Source organism: Salvelinus fontinalis, chromosome 12 (genome assembly GCF_029448725.1).
Source record: "Salvelinus fontinalis isolate EN_2023a chromosome 12, ASM2944872v1, whole genome shotgun sequence".
Classification (NCBI taxonomy): domain Eukaryota; kingdom Metazoa; phylum Chordata; class Actinopteri; order Salmoniformes; family Salmonidae; genus Salvelinus; species Salvelinus fontinalis.
This window is the reverse complement of record NC_074676.1, coordinates 49,135,084-49,157,835: the sequence shown is the minus strand read 5'-3', so window position 1 is coordinate 49,157,835 and position 22,752 is coordinate 49,135,084. Positions and strand designations below refer to the sequence as shown.

Sequence of the window (22,752 nt, the reverse complement as noted above, 5' to 3'; positions counted from 1 at the left end):
ATCAATCCCAGACATTCGTGCTCTGTTTGTTTATACGTATTTATGCAAAAAGTTACACAACTGTTGGAGCAGAGCGTTTGGAGAGCGTGATGAGAATGACAGTGGTGAAGAGAAATGAAGGGATGGAGATAGGGAGAAGGAGGGGAGGCCCAGCACTTCATTGTTAGCCCCAACAGAACCATCTCCAATTACTGCACAAAGGGGGCTCATTCAGGCCCCGTGGACTTGAACACTGTGCTTCAATGAATGCTAAGAGGACCCCAGAGAAGGAGAGGGCCATTCTACAGGGATTCACCCACAGACTGGGGTCTGCTATTAAACACTACTCTACCCTGCTCCATCACAACCATACAGGCTCATTTACCTATAGGGCCAGATTTACTAGACGCTTTGTGTCACTGCAAGGTTTGCACAACATTGGCTGGCTACAGCTTTTAAATCAACCTGCATCTTTTTTAAATTGGTTTTATACTGGAAAAAAATATGTACAAATGTAACATGCAACAATTTCAAAGATTTTACTGAGTTACAGTTCAAATTAGAAAATCGGTCAATTTAAGTAGTTTAATTAGGCCCTAATCTATAGATTTCAAATGACTGGGAAATACGATCTTGTCACAGTATTTCTGTGCATTCAAATTGCCATCGATAAAATGCAATTGTGTTCGTTGTCCGTAGCTTATGCCTACCCATACCATAACCCCACCGCCACCATAGGGCACTCTGTTCACAACGTTGACATCAGTAAACTGCTCGCCGAAACAATGCCATACACGTGGTCTGCGGTTGCGAGGCCGGTTGGACGTACTGCCAAATTCTCTAAAACGACGCTGGAGGCTGCTTATAGTCGAGAAATGAACATTAAATTATCTGGTAATAGCTCTGGTGGACATTCCTGCAGTCAGCATGCCAATTGCACGCTCCCTCAACTTGAAATATCAGTGGCATTGTGTTCTGTGAGAAAACTGTACATTTTAGAGTGGCCTTTTATTGTTCCCAATCACAAGGTGCACCTGTGTAATGATCATGCTGTTTAATCAGCTTCTTGATATGACACACCTATCAGGTGGGTGGATTATCTTGACAGAGGAGAAATGTAAACACATTGAGCAAAAAATTATAGAAATAAGCTTTATGTGCGTATGGAACATTTCTGGGATCTTTTATTTCAGTTCATGAAACATGAGACCAACACTTTACATGTTGCATTTATATTTTTGTTCAGTGTACATTTTCACTGTTAACATTAATTTACTCCTGAAGTTGGGAAATTTGTGCGGCCTCAAACATTTCCGAAGGCCCCATAATGTAGTGTTAACCTTTTTATTTTCAGGAGATCCAGGTCTAAAAACATCTGGTTATAGCATATTAAAACCCCTACTAAGGAATGTATGGCTGGATGCTATTAGTCAACACCAGCTAAATGGCGTTAGGTTACAGTAAAGCTATGGCCTGAACTACTCACTGCCATATTCACCTTCCTGATCTTTATTTTCCTCGTCCCCTCATCTTTTTGATCAATTGCCCAGAGAACATCCCATTGTTACCAGAGCCAAATTTTGGTTGTCACATTTTGCAGTTGCAAACTCACCTCTCCAACTTTTTTCCTTTGAACTGAGTCAGTGTGTGTACCCTACAAATTTTGGAGAACAATGTGTGTATCTCTATGGGTTGCTGAGGACACGCTACTGACAGGAAGCCTGGATGTCACCAGGAAATTAGCCATTCTCGTCTGTACATCCCATTGCGTCACATTTATGGAAATGCATTGAATTCCTCTCGTAGTTTCAGGGATGCAATTGTAAAGGTGTTTTCTCCTGGTAGTCATCCACATAGCGAACATCTTTGTCACCTCTCACATTGACCTTCCATTGTTTGCATGTTGGGTTTATCCGTCGTTAGGATATGTGTTGTTATGATATGTGTAAGGACTTTTCCAATAAGTCCAACAATTTTGTCTCATTGCTGAAACATGGTTATCCTGCCATGAACATTGCTTGTCAGTCCAGTGAAATGCATTTGGTAGAAATAATCATTGTCATATTTCACTAAGTTGAATTCACAATACATGTCAGGCTCATTAATTAATAAGATGTAGATGTTTTTTTTTGTTGTCATTTAGCAGATGTTCTTATCCAGAACGACTTGCAGGAGCATTTAGGGTTAAGAGCCTTGCTCAAGGGCACAGACAGAGTTTTCACCTAGTTGGCTCAGGGACTCGAACCAGCAACCTTTCGGTTACTGGCCCAACGCTCTTAACCACTAGGCTACCTGCCGCCAGGAATGCTTCAACTTGTGAAGTACTCCATCCACTTTCTCTTAGTCTGATAGAAAAATGTTGTCTACATGGTTCCAGTGATAAAACGTCATCTATGCTGTTCTTCTACCCTCATTTCCATGTCACAATACCACCTCCACTATTTCAAGAGCAGGTTTCTCTCCAGTGTGCGCCTTGGGGGTTGTTGAGGGCATCGGGGGGCTATGACAACAGAACAGGTCTAAAGAAACAAATTCTTGACAATTCCCCTGACATACAGTATCTGGTTCACAGTCAGCAACATCTACCTGACATAGGGGACTACCTGACACTGTGAGACGTGGGAGAGGTCTGACTGCAGCCAGTGGAGGAAACAAGTCGTTTCATGCCCAGATAAGAGCATAGGAGTACAAGGCAGCCTTCCTGCTGTTTATATTAGTTGCTTGTAGTTTGTGCTAAATTTGTTTCTACTAATTCTAATTGTTATACTGCACTGTCATGTTGATATGTGGGCAGTGATGCCTGCTGGCTAGGCCAAGGGTATTGGTTCTATTCCAGTGGGATCGCATAATTGTAAGTGGCTTTGGATAAAAGCATTTTCCAAGTGGCATATATTATATTAAAATAAGATTGGGAACTTCTTTTTTTTTAAATGTCTCCAAACAGCTACATTCAAACACCATATTTACGCCCACTCTCTTTTAGTCCACACTGTATCTCACTTTCTCTACACATCTCTCGCCATCCCCTCTCTGACTCCTTTTAAGGATACAAAACAAGTTGCACCTTTACTCCGAAAGTCCTCCCGATGCTGAGTTATAGTAGATTTAACCAAGGGGCTCAGGATGGGGAAATAGTTCATGTTTATGTGTGTGAGGAGGACACTCACCAGAACACAGTCCAACCATATTGCCATATTGGGACAATTTGCCACTGGCTGACTGGACTCAAACAAAACGGGAGAGAAAAGGGACCACAGGACAACAGAGTTCCAGTGAAAGCTGGCAGACTGAATCAGCTCAGAGGAGGAGCACAGAATGCCATTACATAATCAGCCACTAAAACAACAACCGCAGCCATTAATTGGGCCCCAATTGCAGGTTTGGGGAGGAGTGGTGCCAGGGGAGAGCCAGGCTGTTTACCACTTGAAGGGTTAATCAGAGAGTCTTGCAATATTAGGTGAATTAGGTAGAGCTGATAGGTTGATAAGCCTAGATACCTAATATTAGACAGAGAAGAGTGACACGCTTCAAAAGTGTATCATATCATCTACCCATTCTTCCAGTACAATTATAAGGAGAGACAAAGCAACACATCTATTATACTTCATAAGGAAAAAAACATCATTGCAGAGTATTTGAGACGAGAAGCATCAAAACTGCTGCGCTAATAGAAAAATAACACCTTGACCCAGACATTATTCCTTCAAGTATTGTACATAAACAGGCACAGGGCAGTCCATGTTGCGTGTCCAAGGAGCAGAACTCCATTCCTCTTTCCGTCATCTCTCTCTTTATCCCCCTCTCTTTCACCCCCCCATTTTCCCACACCACTTGTGTGAAGTAAATTCTCATTAAGAACCAAATTGTTTTCAGATGCTGGCCTGGCGAAGTTTCCCAGGAAACGGCTGGGGTGGCAGGGAACAGGCTGGGGTGGCAGGGAACAGGCTGGGGTGGCAGGCAGTGTTGGAATGGGCAGAGGGAGAAAGAGAGAGATCCGGGCATGCCTCAAATCCCATTGCCAGGGTTCAGCGAGCTCATTTTGCCATGTACAATGTCTGCTGACGGGCTCTTTTTGGACCTTTACAAAAGGCCAAGGAAGAAGCACTGACAAGCCCTTAAGGAAATCATTTTCTTTCACGTATATTACGAAATATACAGTATTTAATTCCTCACCTTTAGGGAAAACAAATCATTCTGATGTTATGCTGGAAACAAAGTTTAAAAATGTGAAGTAGATCAAATCAAATCAAATTTTATTTGTCACATGCCCCGAATACAACAGGTAGACCTTACAGTGAAATGCTTACTTACAAGCCCCTAACCAACAACGCAGTTCTTATTCTTATTCAAAAAATATGAATAAGAATAAGAAATAAAACAAACAAGTAATTAAAGAGCAGCAGTAAAATAACAATAGCGAGACTATATACAGGGGGTACCGGTACAGAGTCAATGTGTGGAGCACCGGTTAGTCGAGGTAATTGAAGTAATATGTACATGTAGGTAGAGTTATTTAAAGTGAACTATGTATAGATAATAACAGAGTAGCAGTGGTGTAAAAGAGGGGGTGGGCAATGCAAATAGTCTGGGTAGCCATTTGATTAGATGTTCAGGAGTCTTATGGCTTGGGGGTAGAAGCTGTTAGGAAGCCTCTTGGACCTAGACTTGGCGCTCCGGTACTGCTTGCCGTGCGGTAGCAGAGAGAACAGTCTATGACTTTGGTGGATGGAGTCATTGATAATTTTTAGGGCCTTCCTCTGACACCGCCTGGTATGGAGGTCCTGGATGGCAGGAAGCTTGGCCCTGGTGATGTACTGGACCGTATATACTACCCTCTGTAGTGCCTTGCGGTCGGAGGCCGAGCAGTTGCCATACAAGGCAGTGACGCAACCCATCAGGATGCTCTCGATGGTGCAGCTGTACAACCTTTTGAGGATCTGAGGACCCATGCCAAATCTTTTCAGTCTCCTGAGGGGGAATAGGATTTGTCGTGCCCTCTTCACGACTGTCTTGGTGTGCTTGGACCATGATAGTTTGTTGGTGATGTGGACGCCAAAGAACTTGAAGCTCTCAATCTGCTCCACTACGGCCCCGTCGATGAGAATGGGGGCGTGCTCAGTCCTCCTTTTCCTGTAGTCCACAATCATCTCCTTTTTCTTGATTACGCTGAGGGAGAGGTTGTTGTCCGACAGGAAATACTTTATTTAAAGGGAATTAAATATTGACAACCATGTTTCAATTATTAACTTGAATCATAAAGAAACAGATAATTTGGCACGCTATTCAAATAATGACCTTTTACCAAATGGTTCATTGGTGGACCAGATGGTTAATGCCTTAGAGTTAGGGGACGTGTTCCAATTCTTTCAACTCTCACTTCAATTGTTAAATCTCTAATACCACATTCAATTAAGGGGCCCATTTAATCAAGCCGGGAAATTAGGTTTCTAGAGAAATCCAACCTTGGTCTTCAAAGATGTACGCTTGGATGCGTGTCCTCAGCAAAACAATGCTTAGAGTGAAACCAAAATGCACATTGATTGAAAAAAAACCTGTGAATGAATATGTAACTGAATGGTATGTTAAACTAACCCCAAAACCCAGTTTGCAGTCTTGATTGAGTAGCTTCTAATAAATAGAAACTGCCTTCATCACATAAGTCACCCGTCTTCTTTTTCCTATTTTTGAGATGGAAGATAAGAATGTCTGATCTTTTTAAATTGGTGTTCATTTAATTTACACCACAGAACTCTTCCCCAGACAGTCCTGTTAATACCTTCTATTTGTTTTTGCACACAATGGCTGGCTATCAGCTCTAGATGATCTTTACAGGCAGTTGTATGACTGCCCTCTGTCGCTCTTCCTTCAACCAAACCCTTTCTCTAAATCTAGGTTTTCATTACCAAAGTTCTCCATTTGGTGCCAAAATGCTCAACATGTAGGAAGCCATTAGCAATCTCACCAGATCAGGTTTCATATGTCTTGAAATAGATAATAAAATAGTCTTAATTTCCTCTCTTGGTGTCAGTGATATCACACTCTAAACTTGTGAGAGTTAACTCCTGTTTACTGTAATTTTTGTCACTTTCATGGATTATGTGTTGGCTGAAACGCTGGCAAATGAGTCCAAGACTGGAGGTTTAGGAAACACACACTGCTTCCCCATCCCAGCACAATGGTAGTGCCTCACTCACTCTGTTCATTCAAAGCAGGTCATTGAAAGAGCTGTTGCATAGAGACAAGATGGGGCCCGCAAATCCCTTCACTGTTGGCCTCTATCCTCAAACCCTTTCTCTAAATCCAGGTTTTCATTACCAAAGTTCTCCATTTGGTGCCAAAATGCTGCATTTTTCTGAACATTATATTGATTTAATGAAACGTGGTCAGATAATGTCAAATACTTTATTGAAGGGAAGGAGATTGGATAACAGGTCTTTTCCACATCATCTCTAGGCATCTTTGTTTACACTGTAGGCTACACTGATGCAAGAGCTTGGGTATTGCCTGAACCAGCCCCAAGTGCTGCTCCCTGGGTATAGTTTTACAATACATGAATGACCTAGAATACAATGAATCAACTAGAATCTAAACTCCAAACACATTCCAGTCAGATTAGAGCAGGGCCTCAAACTCTTCTTCCATTTTGCTATAATGGTGTTTGCAACAATTCTATGTGCATTCCGCCACCTACTGTACAGGTGGATAATAATGATCCAAAAAGGAACAAATGTGGGGTAAAATATTTAAATTCCTTACAAACTATCAGTAATGAAATATTAAACTAAATCAGCCTGCTTTTCTGTTTTAATCAGGTCCCTACACAGGCTCAGAAGGATTCTGTGATGGCGGGACATTTCCTGGCAGTGCTTCTGCCGTTAAGTCTTGGAGGCCCAAAAACTTCTCTGCTGCAGATATAATGATGTCCAGCTTCTTGGACTTCTTGGACACTTGTGCAGTACAATTAATTACTGTGGCTATAAATGCTACAAAAACCACCTTTTCACAATACGTGTATCCAGAACACTTGATTGAAGTATAACATTTGCTGTGGCCTCTTGCCCTTTCAATGCTCTTCACTGCCTCCATGTAACAGTAGTAACTTTACGTCGTCCCCTCGCCCCGACACGGGCGCGAACCAGGGACCCTCTGCACACATCAACAGTCACCCATGAAGCGTCGTTACCCATCGCTCCACAAAAGCCGTGGCCCTTGCAAAGCAAGGGGCAACACTACTTAAGTCTCAGAGCAAGTGACGTAACTGATTGAAATGCTACTAGCGCGCACCCGCTAACTAGCTAGCCATTTCACATCCGTTACACTCACCCCCCTTTCAACCTCCTCCTTTTCCGCAGCAACCAGTGATCCGGGTCAACAGCATCAATGTAACAGATATAACTTTAAACCGTCCCCTCGCCCCGACACGGGCACGAACCAGGGACCCTCTGCACACATCAACGACGGTCGCCCACGAAGCATCATTACCCATCGCTCCACAAAGGCCACGGCCCTTGCAAAGCAAGGGGCAACACTACTTAAGTCTCAGAGCAAGTGATGTAACTGATTGAAATGCTACTAGCGCGCACCCGCTAACTAGCTAGCCATTTCACATCCGTTACATCCACATAGGAGATTTGCTGTACAGCCTTGATCCTTGACACCTCAACCCCTTTCACCCTAACAGTGCACTCAGGGAATTCGGGAAATATGATCCCCACCACAGTTGAAACATTTAAAATTCAGACTCTTCAATAACATATTCCTTCCGTCTGCAAACACTTCACACATGGCCAAACTTTTCACACTTCTTTCATTGCATCAGGTTTTGCACGAACGCTTTTACGGCGATAAATACTCATCAAACATCAATAATACAGATACACTTAGCTCCCTTTTCCCTCCATACCAGCCAAGCGACGTTCATTAACTACTCCTGGATTTTTTTGCCAAAGATATTGATTATCAATGTCCAACGGACACCAGAGATGACACCTTTTACTGGTGCCCTGCTCTGAAAATCAAAGCTGTTCACTTCATGCGTCGATAATTTCGTGAGGCACAATGCACACTCCTTTTGCTCTTTAGATACACACCATATCAACACCATACTACTCCTGGTTACTTTGACTACATCCACTTTTTCCAACACCGCCTTCACAATCCTTGTGACTTCAAAAGGGTTTCCCAAATAAACATCCTTGTCCAAAAAAGTACTCCAACAAGCAATGATTCATCAGACTCATTTTCCACAACAATTTTAGCCCTTTTTGTTCCATTCTTGGACTTCAATGTTGTCCACTCATCTTTCTCGCTAACTGTACTGGACGTCCTTTCAACTTCAAACACATCTGCAGTCCTCATGCCTCCTTGCAGCATGCCTAAGGCACGTTCACGCAGATGAGCAGGGACCCAGGGCATCTTTTTTTGTGTTTTCCAGAGTCAGTAGAAAGGCCTATTTTAGTGTCCTAAGTTTTCATGACTGTGACCTTAATTGCCTCCCGTCTGTAAGCTGTTAGTGTCTTGACAACTGTTCCACAGGTGCATGTTCATTTATTGTTTATGGTTCATTGAACAAGCATGGCAAACAGTGTTTAAACCCTTTACAATGAAGATCTGTGAAGTTATTTGGATTTTTAAGAATTATCTTTGAGAGACAAGGTCCTGAAAAAGGGACGTTTCTTTTTTTGCTGAGTTTACATCAAATATGGCTTCCATGTGTTTGATGCCATTCCATTCACTCCGTTCCAGCCATTATTATGAGCCGTCCTCCCCTCAGCAGCCTCCTCTGGTAGGTGGGGTCCAGTTCCAGAGCTAGACTTGGGCTGGAACATTGACAACTGTATCCTTTCACTTTCACTATAGTCTCTACAATCAGAGCAAATCACAACCCCATGATCTCGTCTAACTAAATAAATAGTGATTGGGAATAGAGGCTAGTAAAGGCTTAGAGTGACTTTAGAAAGTGAAATATGTGTATATTTGGTGAGCAATGACGACATGCCCTCTGCACTGTGGTTGTATGATCTTCATACATGCCGTTAACAATCCCATTACTTTGTGCATTTATACTTATTATAAACAATCCAAATATGCAACCTGTAGCCTACTGTACCTGACGATCCACTGCAACTGCTGTCTGACTGTTCTAATGACGGCTGGAAAGCGGCCACATTACAGGAAGTCATGCAACTCTGTTGTAAAATCAATAATATTTTGAGTCAAGACGTACAGTACCAGTCAAAAGTTTGGACACACCTACTCATTCAAGGGTTTTTCTTATTTAAAAAAAATATTTTCTATATTGTAGATTAGTAGTGAAGACATCAAAATTATGAAATAACACACTGTATTTATTGTATTTATTTATTAATTTATTTTGCTCCTTTGCACCCCATTATTTCTGTCTCTACTTTGCACTTTCTTCCAATGCAAACCAACCATTCCAGTGTTTTTTTAGTTTTTATTTTACTTGCTGTGTTGTACTCACTTCGCCTCCATGGCCTTTTTATATTTTTATTTATTTATACATATATCTGTTTGCCTTCACCTCCCTTATCTCACCTCACTTGCTCACATTGTATATAGACTTATATATTTTTTTTTTTCACTGTATTATTGACTATATGTTTGTTTTTACTCCATGTGTAACTATGTGTTGTTGTATGTGTCGAACTGCTTTGCTTTATCTTGGCCAGGTCGCAATTGTAAATGAGAACGTGTTCTCAATTTGCCTACCTGGTTAAATAAAGGTTAAATAAATAAATAAATAAATATGGAATCATGTAATAACCAAAAAAGTGTTAAACAAATATATTGATGACAGCTTTGCACACTCTTGGCTGTACTTGGTAGTCACCTGGAATGCATTTCAATTAACAGGTGTGCTTTGTTAAAAGTTAATTTATGTAATTTCTATCCTTATTAATGCTTTGAGCCAATCAGTTGTGTTGTGACAAGGTAAGGGTGGTATACAGAAGATAGTCCTATTTGGTAAAAGACCAAGTCCATATTATGGCAAGAACAGCTCAAATAAGCAAAGAGAAATGACAGTCCATCATTACTTTAAGACATGAAGCTCAGTTAATCCTGAACATTTCAAGAACTTTGAAAGTTTCTTGAAGTGCCATCAAGCGCTATGATGAAACTGGCTCTTATGAGGACCGCCACAGGAAAGGAAGACCCAGAGTTAACTCTGCTGCAGAGGATAAATTCATTAGACTTATCAACCTCAGAAATTGCAGCCCAAATAAATGCTTCACAGAGTTCAAGTAACAGACACATCTCAACATCAACTGTTCAGAGGAGACTGTGTGAATCAGGACTCTATAGTCAAATTACTGCAAAGAAACCACTACTAAAGGACACCAATAAGAAGATACTTGCTAGGGCCAAGAAACACGAGCAATGGACATTAGACGAGTGGAAATCTATCCTTTGGTCCAAATGCAAGATTTTTTGTTCCAACCGCTGTGTCTTTGTGAGACGCAGAGTAGGTGAACAGATGATCTCCACATGTGTGGTTCCCACCGTGAAGCATGGAGGAGGTGGTGTTATGGTGTGGGGGTGCTTTGCTGGTGACAGTGTCGGGATTTATTTAGAATTCAATGTTTGGGTTAGTAGGTGCCAAGGACATCACCGTAAAGGCATTAGAAATTGTAAAGCAATGAATTTGTGTCTACCAGGAAGCCTACACGTCCATATTGACAGTTGGCCAAGATGCACTGGTATGGTTAATATTATGTACTACTTGTGAATGCGGTGACAGACTGACAGTGATATTGTGTGCATGCTACAATCCCTCGATCACGTGTACATGTTGAAGTCAGCCCTCATGTAGTCCAGAGCAGGTGATAACTGCATCAGGGTACAATCCCTCGATCACCTGTACATGTTGATGTCAGCCCTCATGTAGTCCAGAGCAGGTGATAACTGCATCAGGGTACAATCCCTCGATCACCTGTACATGTTGAAGTCAGCCCTCATGTAGTCCAGAGCAGGTGATAACTGCATCAGGGTACAATCCCTTCTGTAGTGCATGTTATTGACTTTGCTTCTAGTTTCAGATCAAAACAAGAGTACTGGTATGACATTACATTCAAGTTTCTTTAGCTGAAATGACCATTGTAGTGAGTGGCTGGAAATCTTACAGACTGTGGCTTCAGTGATAGTTCCTACTCCTAGTGTTTTCTTAAAAATGGAGTAAAGGTCACAAATTGTATAGTTCATAGACACACACGGTTTGTTTCCTAAACAACAGCTCAAGCTGGCAGAATGGGGACAAAGGTTGCCATCAGATAAAGTGAATCCATTATTGCATATAACATGACACCACTGTTTTTCAAGCAAATTCAAAGACATTGTGTGTTTTGAGTGTGAGGATCTTTGACCTTAGGAGGACTATGGACGGAAGCTGATACTGGCCGACAGGGACATGGTGAAACAGAAGGCTGATGAGCTCCTGAAAGAGTCTGAGGTCAGTGATGTGGAATTTCTTGTGGTGGGAGATCCATTTGTGTAAGGGAGGCCATTGATTACTGGACTTGCTTTTTATGCTGGAAAAGTTGTTCATTAACCTATGTCATGACTACTACTTATAGGCTAGTTTCAAAAGTTCTTGCAGTGAACAATGGCAGTCCCTGGCCTTAGGCAAACTGTCTCACCACTGCTCCAATAGGGTCAAGCCGACTTGGGGGAGATCTTAAAGAGCCTAGGATTGTTACACTATCCCCTCTGTTGCAGGAGAGCATGTCCACACACTTCAATATACCAAGTCCGTCATGTATATGTCACAGGCACCATCCTACTTCGGACACCAATGTAGTGAATAGCATCAGTGTAATGCATCTTGTGGTTCTTGAAATCACGTCTCCCTGGCAGTGGGCAGAACAAATCAGTAACACTTTACTTGAAGTGTTGTTCAACATCATGACGCATCCATAACAGTAGCTAGGTTTCCATCCAATTGGTGACAGATTTTCATGTGAATATTCTGTGGATGGAAACGTGCTTAGTGTCATAACCGCATCTTAAAATGTCATAACACATAAAATACATTTTTATTTTTATATAAAAGGCTTATGTCAACTGGAATGACATGACTTATTGTATATGTGCCTATCAAACCTTATTATATATGTGCCTGTCATGACCTATATACACTGCTCAAAAAAATAAAGGGAACACTTAAACAACACAATGTAACTCCAAGTCAATCACACTTCTGTGAAATCAAACTGTCCACTTAGGAAGCAACACTGATTGACAATAAATTTCACATGCTGTTGTGCAAATGGAATAGACAAAAGGTGGAAATTATAGGCAATTAGCAAGACACCCCCAAAAAAGGAGTGATTCTGCAGGTGGTGACCACAGACCACTTCTCAGTTCCTATGCTTCCTGGCTGATGTTTTGGTCACTTTTGAATGCTGGCGGTGCTCTCACTCTAGTGGTAGCATGAGACCGAGTCTACAACCCACACAAGTGGCTCAGGTAGTGCAGTTCATCCAGGATGGCACATCAATGCGAGCTGTGGCAAAAAGGTTTGCTGTGTCTGTCAGCGTAGTGTCCAGAGCATGGAGGCGCTACCAGGAGACAGGCCAGTACATCAGGAGACGTGGAGGAGGCCGTAGGAGGGCAACAACCTAGCACAGGACCGCTACCTTCGCCTTTGTGCAAGGAGGTGCACTGCCAGAGCCCTGCAAAATGACCTCCAGCAGGCCACAAATGTGCATGTGTCAGCATATGGTGATGATATTGATGTGCCATCCTGGATGAGCTGCGCTACCTGAGCCACTTGTGTGGGTTGTAGACTCCGTCTCATGCTACCACACAAGGGGTCTGAGGATCTCATCTCGGTACCTATTGGCAGTCAGGCTACCTCTGGCGAGCACATGGAGGGCTGTGCGGCCCCACAAAGAAATGCCACCCCACACCATGACTGACCCATCGCCAAACCGGTCATGCTGGAGGATGTTGCAGGCAGCAGAACATTCTCCACGGCGTATCCAGACTCTGTCACGTCTGTCACATGTGCTCATGTGCTCAGTGTGAACCTGCTTTCATCTGTGAAGAGCACAGGGCGCCAGTGGCGAATTTGCCAATCTTGGTGTTCTCTGGCAAATGCCAAACGTCCTGCACGGTGTTGGGCTGTAAGCACAACCCCCACCTGTGGACGTCGGGCCCTCATACCACCCTCATGGAGTCTGTTTCTGACCGTTTGAGCAGACACATGCACATTTGTGGCCTGCTGGAGGTCATTTTGCAGGGCTCTGGCAGTGCTCCTCCTTGCACAAAGACGGAGGTAGCGGTCCTGCTGCTGGGTTGTTGCCCTCCTACGGCCTCCTCCACGTCTCCTGATGTACTGGCCTGTGTCCTGGTAGCGCCTCCATGCTCTGGACACTACGCTGACAGACACAGCAAACCTTTTTGCCACAGCTCGCATTGATGTGCCATCCTGGATGAACTGCACTACCTGAGCCACTTGTGTGGGTTGTAGACTCCGTCTCATGCTACCACTAGAGTGAGAGCACCGCCAGCATTCAAAAGTGATCAAAACATCAGCCAGGAAGCATAGGAACTGAGAAGTGGTCTGTGGTCACCACCTACAGAATCACTCCGTTTTTGGGGGTGTCTTGCTAATTGCCTATAATTTCCACCTTTTGTCTATTCCATTTGCACAACAGCATGTGAAATGTATTGTCAATCAGTGTTGCTTCCTAAGTGGACAGTTTGATTTCACAGAAGTGTGATTGACTTGGAGTTACACTGTGTTGTTTAAGTGTTCCCTTTATTTTTTTGAGCAGTGTATTTACGCTAAGGAGAGATCTCCATCTGATCATTATAAATTCATCTTTACCTCGGACTGACGTGGAGAAACACTTACACACATCCAAACATATTGTCCCTTGTGGCTCAGTGGGTAGAGCATGGTGCTTGAAATGCCAGAGTTGTGGGTTTGATTCCCACTTGCTGTAAATTGCTCTGGATAAAAGCATCTTCTAAATGACTGAAATGTACTTTTCCTGTTTACACTGCTCTAATGAAATGAATGTACTAACACTTCTTGACACACAGTGATTGACTACTGTGAGATGTTATATCACACATACTGTACACACATCACTCACCATCATACGTTAGTAAGTATATACAGTAAACTCCTTATAAACAGGTTAGAATCTGGTTGAAATAACATCATTACAAACTGGTTGAAATAAGTTGCTTTGATGCACACCACTGGTTTTCCTCTAAACCTCCAGTTGATGCTTGCCATCATTTAAGCAACATCGCATGCCACAAATATTTTACATCTCATGACCTTGGTATGTTTCAGTCCGCAATGACTACCAACTGCAGTTTCCATTTGGTTTCCATTCAAATGGAAACGGAACTCATTTAAATTGCTACAAAAACACTATCTCACAAATCGTTTGGTATGACTGCGATGTTCAACGGAGCACCACACAATTAAGCAAAGTGTTTTTGCAGCTATTTTCCCCCTAAGCCAATGGGGAAATGTTCTATGGAAACTAGTAGGACAAAACTGGACTTAACTGCTGTGTAAACACAGCAGAGTCTCTGGAAAGATCCACTGATTCATTGTACTGCACTCCCATCTGCTAGAGCCACTTGAATGGTACTCAACGTCCTGGTGAAAATCAGCAGAATGTTTCTCTGCTCTTTTCCCCTCCAAAACCACTGACCAGGAGGAGGGGAGCGAGGGTTCAGGCAAATTCTCCACTTTCCATCACGGTCACGATTTGCTCCAAGGAATGTTGGGGTTTAATAAAGTTAATGACATCTAAAAACCAAGGATTCTGTTTGGGCCAAGTTTGGCTTTTGAAATAAATAAATCAAGCAGTCGAACAATAAGAGTCTCACTGCCCAAAGTACATCCAAAACCAACCTTACTGTAGCAAACTGCCAGTTAGTTTGGAATGGAAATAGAGCAGCAAAGTGAAATGGTAGACTTTATTGCTTTGTTGTCAGGTTTCTAAGGCAGCATCAGGCCATGTTTTTAGTAACACAATGTTTATTTGGTTCTACCGCCACCACCCACAGTGACATGGTCCTGAGAGAAGTGAATGCTGGAATACAATGCAGGGTCATCCATAATGCCTCCATGAACGCAGTTGAATGCTGTGGCCTCCAGGTACGTCCACTCAAAGACATGTTGTAACCTAAAACTCACTACATCCCCAAAAACATTGTCAAAAGAGCCATCATATTACATCTGGTCTACTAAGCCCCTTCATCTGAACCATTCTGTAGCAACGTCCCATGAAAGCTATCAAAGAACATAAATGCCATTGGGAAAGAATATCCTTGAACTGAGACGGCAGAGCAGCACCTATCCCGCTGAATGTCCAGGCCAGCCCAGGACATCCATAATGTGGCCCTGCATTGACCTGTCAGGGGAGCTGCCCAGCTGTCCCACCCTGCCTCTGATGTGGGGGCTGCTAGCTTAGCCCAGCTGTGTCTCTCCAGTACCTCACGGATTAGCGTCGCTAACGTCAGTGCTGGCAATTGCCAGGGTCTTCATTAGTGGGTAGTGGAGCGCATCAGGCGCACTAATTGGAAGCGATCTGACATTTCAAAGCCATTGCCAGTGAGCAATGACCGAAGAGAAGGAGACTTTGCTTTTCTAATGAAGTGCCCAATGCCTGTCGCAAGGGGTCAAGGTTTGGTGTGTTTTCCCTGCCTGTGGAACACACACTGTTTCTACTGTGTTTCACCATCTCCCTCAGGGGAGGGGTGTACTATTCTATACTATATTTGCCTGTAGAATTTACCTTTCCGTTTTAAATGTATTCCCCGTGATACTACTAATAACAAATGTTAAAAAATGACCAATTTGAGCTCAGATTACTTGGAATATGTGGGTGGAGAATTAGCATATTTTGTAAAACAGTGTAACAATTTGACATTGGTTTCAAATAAGAGGTAAATAGATGGGTAAAATTAGCTATTACAACTGCTCTCTAACTCAGTTTTTTAAATGGTAAGAAATATATTATGAAAATGACGGTTTAATATGTCTTATCAGACCGGCCCTATCCAACAGTGTTTTGTTCTTGCACTGCAGTGCTCTTGTGTTAGCTTATTGGGGAAAGGGGTGGGTTAGGTAAGGTCCTAGTGCATGTTTTGGGTCTGTGTGCTTGCACATCTTTGCCATGTGATTTTTCACACACTGAAAAACAAAGTCAGTTAAAAACACACACACACAATCGATAAGCTCACAGGAGCACTAAGAGACACACTGATTCTCAGACAAGTGAACCAGATCCACAAACTCTTTATTTGAGAAACTGACCATTCTTGACCAATGATATTGTACCCCATCAGAATGCAAAATAGAAGCTTGTTTTACTCCAATGTTTGTAAACAATGTAAATGTAAACAAAACGGTATATTCTCAACATGGTTAAAAAATATTGTCATGATATGGTCATCCATGGCTCTTTCTATGAATTTGAGTGGTTACCTTTCTCCAGGGCCATCCCTCAGCTTTTTACCAAACCAGAGGCGGGGTGGCTGCTTTGTTATTGTTTCAAATAAGGATTCTAGCTTTAAATCATGTTGTGTTCATTTCTTTTGGACAGCTGTACAACTTTGGAGAGACGGTGTCCATTGTGTTCTGGACAGACACCTGGAGACCGGAAAGATTCTATGATGAAATCAAGAAGAACAGGGACTTAGGGATGCACACACTATGCCTGATTGGTGAGTGCTACAATTTCTTTGAAGTTATCAATACAAACATCCAGATTTACAAAGTGGAAAATCTGTTACAAAGTAGTATGCATACACTCACTGGACAGTTTTAGGTATACCACCCCGTTCATAGATCGTGCCTACAGACAGTGAGTCAAGTGGCCATGGCTTGCTATATAAAGCAAGCCAGTTACTGTTTGATTGAACGTTAGAATGGGAAAAACAAGTGACCTAAGCGACTTTGAGCATGGTATGATGGTTGGTGCCAGGCGCGCCGGATCCAGTATCGGCCGCCCTCCTCGGCATTTCACGCATGACACTGTCTAGGGTTTACCGAGAATGGTGCGACAAACAAAAAATATCCAGTCGGCGGCAGCCCTGTGGGTGAAAACAACTCCTTGATGAGAGAGGTCGAAGGAGGATGGCAAGAACTGTGCACGCTAACAGGGTGGCCACAAACAGACAAATAACGGCTCAATAAAACAGTGGTATGAAGATCGGCATCTCGGAACGCACAACTTGTCGATCCTCGTCAAGGATGGGCTATTTGTACTGACCCTACACACATTCACTAGACTATATATGTACACACCATATGCACACTCATTAGTCTATATATATATACTCATTAGACTATATATATATATATATATATATATATATATATATATATATATAATGTATACATACTCATTGGACTATATACAGTTGAAGTCGGAAGCTTACATACACCTGAGCCAAATACATTTAAACTCAGTTTTTCACAATTCCTGACATTTAATCTTGGTAAAAATTCCCTGTCTTAGGTCAGTTAGGATCACCACTTTATTTTAAGAATGTCAAATGTCAGAATAATAGTAGAGATAATTATTTATTTCTGCTTTTATTTCTTTCATCGCATTCCCAGTGGGTCAGAAGTTTGCATACACTCAATTAGTATTTGGTAGCATTGCCTTTAAATTGTTTAACTTGGGTCAAACGTTTTGGGTAGACTTCCACAAGCTTCCCACAATTAGTTGAGTGAATTTTGATCCATTCCTCCTGACAGAGCTGGTATAACTGAGTCAGGTTTGTAGGTCTCCTTGCTTGCACACGCTTTTTCAGTTGAGACTGGTGTTTTTGCAGGTACTATTTAATGAAGCTGCCAGTTGAGGACTTGTGAGTCGTCTGTTTCTCAAACTTGACACTAATGTACTTGGCCTCTTGCTCAGTTGTGCACCGGGGTTTCCCACTCTTTCTATTCCGGTTAGAGCCAGTTTGCGCTGTTCTGTGAAGGGATTAGTACACAGCGTTGTACGAGATCTTCAGTTTCTTGGCAATTTCTCGCATGGAATAGCCTTCATTTCTCAGAACAAGAATAGACTGACGAATTTAAGAAGAAAGATCTTTGTTTCTGGCCATTTTGAGCCTGTTATCGAACCCACAAATGCTGATGCTCCAGATACTTAACTAGTCTAAAGAAGTCCAGTTTTATTGCTTCATTAATCAGCACAAGTTTTCAGCTGTGCTAACATAATGACAAAAGGGTTTTCTAATGATCAATAAGCCTTTTAAAATGCTAAACATGGATTAGCTAATACAACGTGCCATTGGAACACAGGAGTGATGGTTTCTGAGAATGGGCCTCTGTATACCTATGTAGATATTCCATTAAAGATCAGCCGTTTCCAGCTGCAATAGTAATTTACAACATTAAGTGTCTACGCTCTGTTTCTGATCAATTTGATGTTATTTTTATTGACAAATTTGCTTTTCTTTAAAAAACAATGACATTTCTAAGTGACCCCAAACTTTTGAACGGTAGTGTGTGTGTATATATATGCACATATATTTACACCAGTAAATCTGGGAGAAATATAGACTGAACAAGGAGTTTACAACCTTTCTGCAAACCGATATATGATACATGAAAAGCAATAGTGTGACATAAGATTAACTGTTGTCCAAAACAGTTGATTTACAAAGTGAAGAGAGCAGTCATACTTCTTTTTTGATAGCACATGCAGGGGATTAAAATACAAAATGGCTTTCCAACACTGATAACAGATTGTGAGTCCAAGTCAAACAAGCTAGTGTTTCATAACTCACTGGCCTAGCCCGTCTCCAGCTGCCAATACAGTATGTATGTTAAGTGAACGTCTGCAATAAACCTCAAAGCTGCTCCGTTTGAACCATGCTGGGTGACAACACTGACCAGATATAAATCAGACTACTCACTCTTAGACAGCCCAGCACAGGAGAGGGATAAGGAGGAAAACATACCTTATCAGGTTCTCCATGGACTTGGGGGGGCTCTAAGTGGTGAAGAACCATTCCACAGATGTGGACCATTTGATTTTTTCCCTTAAAACTGGCCATGAACAACTTCTTGTCAAATGGCCCAAGGCCAATCTGATTATCTATCTCTTTCAGCCTTCTCTGGTCACCTTTGCACCATTACATTTTCAGGAAAATGCAAAACCACACCAGCATAATAGTCATACATAATTTTGATGGGTAATATGAAACATAACATTTCACTGACGCTTACACAAAGACAATCAACAATGGTCCTGCTAGTTCCATTATAGTGATGGGGATTCCCCCTTTGTCATGTAGAATTATGGAGTACATGTTGTCTGAGGGAGTCATCATGATAGATGACCCAATCAGAGTAATGCATGCCTCTGCTTTTGTTCTCTGCACTTGTTCACCCTTTTGGGGTGGGGAGGTGACTTTGCTAATGCCAGGCTTCCCCAGTTACACAATTGAATAATGGGGTTAATGTCAATGGGGTTAACACCAGAGAGCTCACATATATACAAACCCACACATACACCCTTCTGCAGCTGGGGACACATAGGGGAGTGACCCTAAACTCACAGACTCCACTTCAACCAGCATCCATTACCTCGAATTATAGGGCTCTCCCGTGTGCGCTTCGCTCGCTCCAATAAATATAAATGATGAGCTTTCGGGCCATCTGCCTCATAGTCGCCTCCCCATTACAGAAACAAACAGTCCGCTATTGTGACTGTGATTGAGGCCTGCTTAATATGCACCCAGGGATGGCACACACAGGGGGAAAGGGCTGTTTGTATTTGGAGCAGAAACAGTCATAATATGAGGGCTTTGTTCAGTCCCAGCCTCCCAAGGGTGAAAGTGGGTAGAAATGAAAGACACACACGCAAACACACAAAATCAAATATATCAGATCAAACATTATTTGTTACCTGCGCCGAACACAACAGGTGTAGACTTTAACGTGAAATGCTTAGGTTGGTGTCATTAAGTTGGAGTCATTAAAACTCGTTTTTCTTGTTAACAAGCTATAGATTTGGCAAGTCGGTTAGGAGATCTACTTTGTGCATAACACAACAAATTTTTCCAACAATTGTTTACAGAAAGATGATTTCACTTATAATTCATTGTATCACAATTCCAGTGGGTCAGAAGTTTACATACACTAAGTTGACTGGGCATTTAAAAAGCTTGGAAAATTACAGAAAATGATGTCATGGCTTTAGAAGCTTCTGATAGGCTAATTGACATAATTTGAGTCAATTGGAGGTTTACCTGTGGATGTATTTCAAAGCCTACCTTCAAACTCAGTGCCTCTTTGCTTGACATCATGGGAAAATAAAAATAAATCAGTCAAGAACAAAAATGGTAGACCTCCACAAGTCTGGTTCATCCTTGGGAGCAATTTCCAAATGCCTGAAGGTAACACGTTCATCTGTACAAACAATAGTACGCAAGTATGAACACCATGGGACTGTGCAGCCGTCATACTGCTCAGGAAGGAGACGCATTCTGTCTCCTAGAGATTAATGTACTGTGGTGCGAAAAGTGCAAATAAATCCCAGAACAACAGCAAAGGACCTTGTGAAGATGCTGGAGGAAACAGGTACAAAGGTATCTATATCCACAGTAAAACAAGTCCTATATCGACATAACCTGAAAGTCCGCTCAGCAAGGAAGAAGCCACTGCTCCAAAACTGCCATAAAAAAAGCAAGACTACAGTTTGCAACTGCACATGGGGACAAAGATCGTACTTTTTGGAGAAATGCCCTCTGGTCTGATGAATCAAAAATAGAACCAATCAGAATGAGTTTTTCCCTTCAAAAGGGCTTTATTACAGACAGAAATAATCCTCAGTTTTATCAGCTGTCCGGGGGACTAGTCTCAGACGATCCTGCAGGTGAAGAAGCCGGAAGTGGAAGTCCTGGGCTGGATTGGTTACACATGGTCTACGGTTGTGAGGCCGGTTGGATGCACTGCCAAATTCTCTGAAACGACGGAGGCGGCTTATGGTGGAGAAATTAACATACATTTTTTTGGGCAACAGCTCTGGTGGACATTCCTGCAGTCAGCATGCCAATTGCGCGCTCCCTCAACTTGACATTTTTAGAGTGGTCTTTTATTGTCCCCAGCACAAAGTGCAGCTGTGTAATGATCATGCAGTTTAATCAACTTCTTGATATGCCACACCTGGTAGGTGGATGGATTATCTTGGCAAAGGAGAAATGTTCACTAACAGGGATGTAAACAAATTTGTGCACATAATGTGAGAAGCATTTTGTGCTTATGGAAAATTACAGGTATCTCTTATTTCAGCTCATGAAACATGGGACCAACACCTTACATTTTTGTTCAATATAGTTCTGATCCAGCACCAGAATGAAGCACTGGCACAAAAAAAAAATAGCTAGATTTCAATGTGCTGAAATAAAATAGAGATGTTCAGTTTGACCTACACAGAACAGTACTGGGTGCTTGGCATTAGGCCGTGTACTTCTTTTATCCTTCATTGTGAATGTCTTTACTGCTTACAAAGGGCTCGTCTTGTCTACACCTGTCAATTAGATGCAGCTTTTAAATTCCGAACAAGATGTCTCCTCCACAGCACGTATAGCAGTGGAAGCTGCAGAGGGGAGGACGGCTCATAATAATGGCTGGAACAGAGAGAATGGAATGGCATCAAACACATGGAAACCATGTATTCAATGTATTTGATAACAATCCGCTCCAGCCATTACCATGAGCCCGTACTCCCCAATTAAGGTGCCACCGACTTCCTGTGACTTGTAAGTCTGGTCAGTATGAACCCATTGGCCTTACATTACTCCAGAGCTGCCATTTCATTGTTTTTCAAACGAAGTAGTGGGCTTTTAATGTACACAAAAGCAATACCGCTGATTGTCTCGCTCCCTCCCTTTAGCCATTAGTGAGGAGAAGATATGCGTGGGTCTGGCCAGGGTGGGAGCCGAGGACCAGGCCATCCACACGGAGACGCTCTGCCAGCTGGCGTCTTGTGACCTGGCGGCCTGCTACACTCCACGATCGTGACGGGTCACCTGCACCCGCTGGAGGTAGACACGCTATGTCTGTCAGCCGTCACCCCCGACATACAGCAGGACCTCATGACAGACAGCTCAACGTACAACTCCTAATGCACACACCCCATCTCAAAACTGACTCTCAGGATCTCTGAAGGTTCTCCACAAAAACAGTCTGAGACAGTTACACCTAGAGCCATGTGTTGTATACACCCACCAACTCTTATCCATACCGTTGTTGACTTGACTCGCCTAACAGATGAACGACACAAATGCAGCAGTAGGGTCAGGGTGATGGGTCAACATGTTTAAGTCATTTAGCAGACGCTCTTATCCAGAGCGACTAACAAACATGCCATAAGGAGAGCCAGTGATTGCTTTAGGGCTATTGTACTCTGAATACGCCAATGTATCCCATAGTTTAATCTCACTATGGCCTTGGAACCAGGGTCAACAAATTATCTTGACGCTCGCTGGTCGTTGTCTGTATTGTGTCAAAATGTCATTAGCCTGATTGAGGAGGAAATGAAGAAAAAGGTCACGGAGGAACACAACTGCTCAGTAACATCAGTGTCTTGGTAAAAAGTGAAGCTGTTCTGTAGTCTTGTATTGGAAAATGACAACACAGACTAAGGCAAATGCAATCAGTTATCTTAGGGCCAGTTACCCAGACTAAGCCAATTCCTGGACTTTAAAACCACTTTTTAATGGAGATTATCTAAAAAGAGAATGCTTTTAGGTGAT

At 42.4% G+C, this 22,752-nt stretch overlaps 1 protein-coding gene across 1 annotated transcript; it reads left to right on the top strand.

The window, feature by feature from the left end:
- The first annotated feature begins 10,580 nt into the window (after positions 1 to 10,580).
- Positions 10,581 to 22,018, top strand: dph5 (diphthamide biosynthesis 5). The gene is given in 5 exon segments (XM_055939324.1): positions 10,581 to 10,700; positions 11,369 to 11,489; positions 15,021 to 15,127; positions 16,578 to 16,698; positions 21,891 to 22,018. Coding segments are annotated over 5 exon segments (597 nt in total).
- Positions 22,019 to 22,752: the final 734 nt, after the last annotated feature.